Source organism: Nematolebias whitei, chromosome 6 (assembly GCF_014905685.2).
Source record: "Nematolebias whitei isolate Nwh7 chromosome 6, NemWhi1, whole genome shotgun sequence".
Lineage (NCBI taxonomy): Eukaryota > Metazoa > Chordata > Actinopteri > Cyprinodontiformes > Rivulidae > Nematolebias > Nematolebias whitei.
This window is the reverse complement of record NC_056503.1, coordinates 5,245,414-5,249,924: the sequence shown is the minus strand read 5'-3', so window position 1 is coordinate 5,249,924 and position 4,511 is coordinate 5,245,414. Positions and strand designations below refer to the sequence as shown.

The 4,511-nt window shown below is 40.1% G+C and overlaps 1 protein-coding gene across 1 annotated transcript in view; it reads right to left on the bottom strand.

Annotated features, from left to right (window-relative positions):
* The window catches only part of LOC119411492 (endothelin-converting enzyme-like 1), an 87,537-nt gene that overhangs the window by 68,693 nt on the left and 14,333 nt on the right, over positions 1 to 4,511 (bottom strand). The window contains exon 5 of the mRNA XM_037678441.1: positions 4,078 to 4,202. Within this exon, the coding sequence (XP_037534369.1) occupies positions 4,078 to 4,202 (125 nt within the window). The remainder of the gene's footprint in view (positions 1 to 4,077; positions 4,203 to 4,511) is intronic.

Genomic DNA, 4,511 nt, shown 5'->3' with positions numbered 1-4,511 from the left:
CCCCCCTCCTATCACATTTTTGAGTCCTGAATCGTGATATTTGTTGTATTTCACTAGTTTTGCACATTTAAATCAATGTATTTATCCGGAGCGTTACAACCCAGACTGTCTACTCTCTCAAATGCTGAGGAGAGCTTTCCATTTTCTGAGACAATAACTATAACAAAGTATCTGGGTTCTTTTAGAGCAATGATGAGAATAAACAAGTGACTGACACATAAGGTCTTCTCAGAACCCTGGTATGAAAGGAAGTGGGTGATATAAATGTTTTTCAAGGAAAGCTAGGTCTTTCATTTTTAATGGTTTTGTATATAAAATTATGTTGGGCAATATTTTATGTAAACCTGCTTCTTAGACGAGGTGCTCAGCTCTTCTCCTGACATCATTTAGGTAAGAAACATTGTTATGAGGGGAAAAAAGACCGAGAAACATTTAATGCATATTTTACAAATATTACTGTGAAGGATGTCACTAGAAAACAATGAATAAGTTTATATATCCATAAAACTGTGAAAAAGTCACAACAAAGTTTCATCATTTAAAATGAAATATTAAGCACTGACGACAACAACACAGTAACATTTTACGTGGCACGATGCTACAAGGTGACACGTCTTTGTAGGGAGGTTCTTGTATTCAGTTCTGAAATAAATGTCTTGCATGCTCTCTCTGTGCATGCATGGGTTTTCTCCAAGTACTCTGGTTTACTCACACAGAACAAAATCATGCCTGTTAGGCTGATTGGTAGCTCTAAACTGTCTCTAGGTGTGAGTGGTTGTTTGTCTCTGTGTCCCTGTGATGGACTTGCAACCTGTCCAGGGTGTATCTCGCCTCCTGCACAGTGACTGCTGGAGATAAGCGTTAGATCCCTGTGACCTGGAAAGGAAAAGCGGGTAAAGAAAATGGATGAATGGTTAGAGCGTTAGATGTTCTGGCAACTACCTTTTGTTTGTAGGGAGCTCCACATGGTTTAGTGATGACAGGTATTAGAAAAATGTGAAAGAACCTTTTTTGAAGTACGAGTCCGATGTTGGAAACTGCTAAACTTCACAGAGAACGGCCACATAAATTTAAAGAGATGAAACAGTTTGCTGTTGAGTTTCAGTTGAAGGAGAAACAACATGGTGTTCTCGATCGCTAGTTATTTTAAATAGTACAGGATGAAGAGATTTTTCAACAAAACTACTGAATCTTCCAAGTATAAAGTGTGTAGCTGCACACTGAAGCCCATATCTGCCAAACGCTGAATGAGTGATAAAAGGGAGAAAGCACATGCTGTCAGTTAGATACTTGTGGGGAAAACAAGAGACAGGTAGACAGGAGTGATTGAAACATAGTGTAGAATTCATTACAAAAGCCATCAGGGGGGATAGATGGAAGCACAGCTGAAAGAAGTGGTAAACAACATGGCCCAGACAAAGCATCAGAGGAGCAGTGAAACAGGCTTGATGGGTATGAGTGAAGATGGTACCATACTGTTAAAAAAGTTAACCTTTAAGAATACGGCAAAACAGCAACAAAATGAAAGGCCTAGCATTTCTTGAAGAAATGCATGTTAGCTGCGTTCACACCAGTTTTAGACTAAAATAATCTCATATTGAAAAATGTTAGAGCATTTTAGTCACACTTTGAATAAAGCGTTATGTGCAAGTTAATGCAAAAACATGATGTCACGCTCAGTGTTTGTGTTGGCAACGGCTCTCAACTACTACAACTTTAGCTCATAGCTCATCTATAAAAAATAAAATAAAATAAATTGTGTTACCTTATGTTGATTAGCTGTGGTGGCTATCTAGAATTGGATTTACACTAAAAGTTAATCAGCTGTAGATGCACATTCAGTGATTAATTACTGAGAGTTAATTAAACAATTGTCCACTAGTTCATTGGGTGTTTTACTGAGACAAACAGAGCTGAGTCTAAAGAATAATGGTAATGCCTCAAGGAAAGAACGAGCAATGATGTGAATGACACTTACAATCACAACAAATTTTGTTGCCAAATGTCTATAAAATTGACTGAAGTATTGCTGGAATTAGTTTTCTGAGGTGAGCTGGCCATGACAGCCATTTTGAATTCAAGTTCAAGTTCAAAAAGTTCAAATTGTTTAATGTCATGCATAAAAGGACAGTGCATTTATTTATTATTATTATTCTTGTTTCGGCTGCTCCTTCTTCAGAGGTCGCCACAGTGAACTAACTCGCATGAAGACATGGCAGATATTTTACACCGGATGTTCTTCCTGACCCAACACAAACCACTGAGCTACCACAGCCCTCTGTGTGGAGCAGAGAGCTGATATCTGGGGCGCCTGGGGGAGCAGATGGTGGGGGTTAAGGGCCTTGCTCAAGGGCCTAGAATGGGGCAGATGAGGGTGGAGGCAGGTGTGGGTGTTTCACCTTTCCCACCAACATTTTGCTGTTGTCGGTCTGGGTAGTTGGTCTGTGGGAGGAAACTGGAGTACCTGGAGAAAACCCACGCAGCACAGAGAGAACATCCAAACTCCACCCAGAAAGAACCCCGGCCGAGGTTTGAACTGGCGACCTTTTCACTGAGAGACAGCATGTCTAGCAACTGAGCCACCGTGCTGCCCATTATAAAATCATATTGCACTAATTAAAAATGCAAAACAATATCAAAACATTTAAAAACAAGTACTACCAAAATATTATAATAACATTTACAAACCATAACATATAAATATGTTGATTAAATAAAAAACAAACAATCTAGACCGATGAAACAAATCTGACATGGTCACGTCAAATAGTTGCATTTAGTGCTGTGGCTTGAATAAAACTCTGTCTGTTTGCATGCTCTCAACACACTTGTTCTCATACCAGACAGACAGACAGACAGACAGACAGACAGACAGACAGAGTTTCCAGAACTAAGTACATTAAGTTATTTGGAAGTTGTATTTGCAGAAGAAATGTATTTGCTTATTGGTCAAAAACAACAAAACATATAAACAAACAAACACATGGGGAAAAAACAACCGTCCCACCTACCTAGCCCAGTGTCAGGCTGAATAATACAAAGGAGCTTTACTCTGGAATACTTTTCTCTAACAACTCGCATCAAACCTAGCCGGATCAATAGAAACTGCTCACAGTGATTACTTCTAGAACATAATCTATTTCTACATTAGTAAATTACTTTGGCTTTTGCAAAACAAAAACCATCAGTCATTCCACATCTTAGTCTGACTTTAGTAAATTTGCAATTTCAAAGCATGATTTAAAGTGGATATGTTTCTTCTTAATTGATTCCATACTTTGTGTAAAGGTAATCAATAAGTGACCAGGCCTCAGCTTGGCACAAAATCAATCAAAGACTGCAGGATGCAACAGTGTGCACGTTTGGAATGGTGGGAGGAGGTGATGAAATGACCAGCACTGAATGAGGCGGTAATGATGTGAACTGGTGATTCATGAAATTACCAAAATGTCTGAATATGTTATGTTGTTATGAAAAGATGTATCCTGTCTGAGACATAAAAGACGAGCAGGAATCCCAGCCGCCAGTCGTTCAGCCAGTCAGCCGTGCATGACGGCAGAGAGCTGCTGTGCATTTGTGTTGAGCACAGAGACTGTTGGTGAGGTTGGTGAGCTGTCAGTGGCTGTAACACAAATCCTGATGTGCAGCATTACAATGCCTCCCCTGAAGGAGGAGAAAAAAGAGTGTGTCGGCGTCTATTCATGTGCATCTGTGTGAGTCTGCAGGAGGTAGAAAGATGTGGCTGCGGATCAATAACAATCAGCTGCAGGAGGACTGGAAGTTCACCCAACAGTGGCTCACCAAACACACACACACAAACGCACACAAACGTGTACACAATTATGTGCAAAGGAGCACTCAAAAAATAATCCATACATATTGTGACAGTGGGCTGTGGCTCCAAGTCTGAGGACTGCCCCCCCCCCCCACACACACACACACAAACCTCAAACTAAAACGCTTACGCTCAAAAAGTACAGCTTCAAAAATGCATGCGTCTAATGGATTTTCCATACAATGCCTCGCCCCCATCTTTCTCTCACTGCTCCCCAGCAGAGCTGTTTTCACTTTCTTTACCTCTTTGAAGTTGTCTTGATGATGTCGGAGACTTTCTGTATGTAATCAGTGGCGAGCACCACAATCTCTTCGTCTTCAGAGAAGTTGTCATGGAAAATTCGGTCCAGCAAACGTTTCCAGTGAAGCTGTGGAAGAAGAAAGAGCGACTGTGGCTTAGTTCATCCTGCCAAAAATCAGCTGGCCGTAGCCATACATTGAGTGGCACATTAATTATAAACTACCAAATATTATCTCATTAAAATTCAAGATAGGGATTTTATTCAAGGACGTTATTCTGTGTTTCCTTTTGTAAATTAGTAAGTACAAACCAGTTTGACCCTAGGTGTAACAACTATTTGACACTGGTTTCAAATCTGGGTCAATCAGTTCAATGCAGTCAGAAGTCATCTACAAACTATGATGTTTGCAGATGACATTGTGATCTGTGGTGAGAA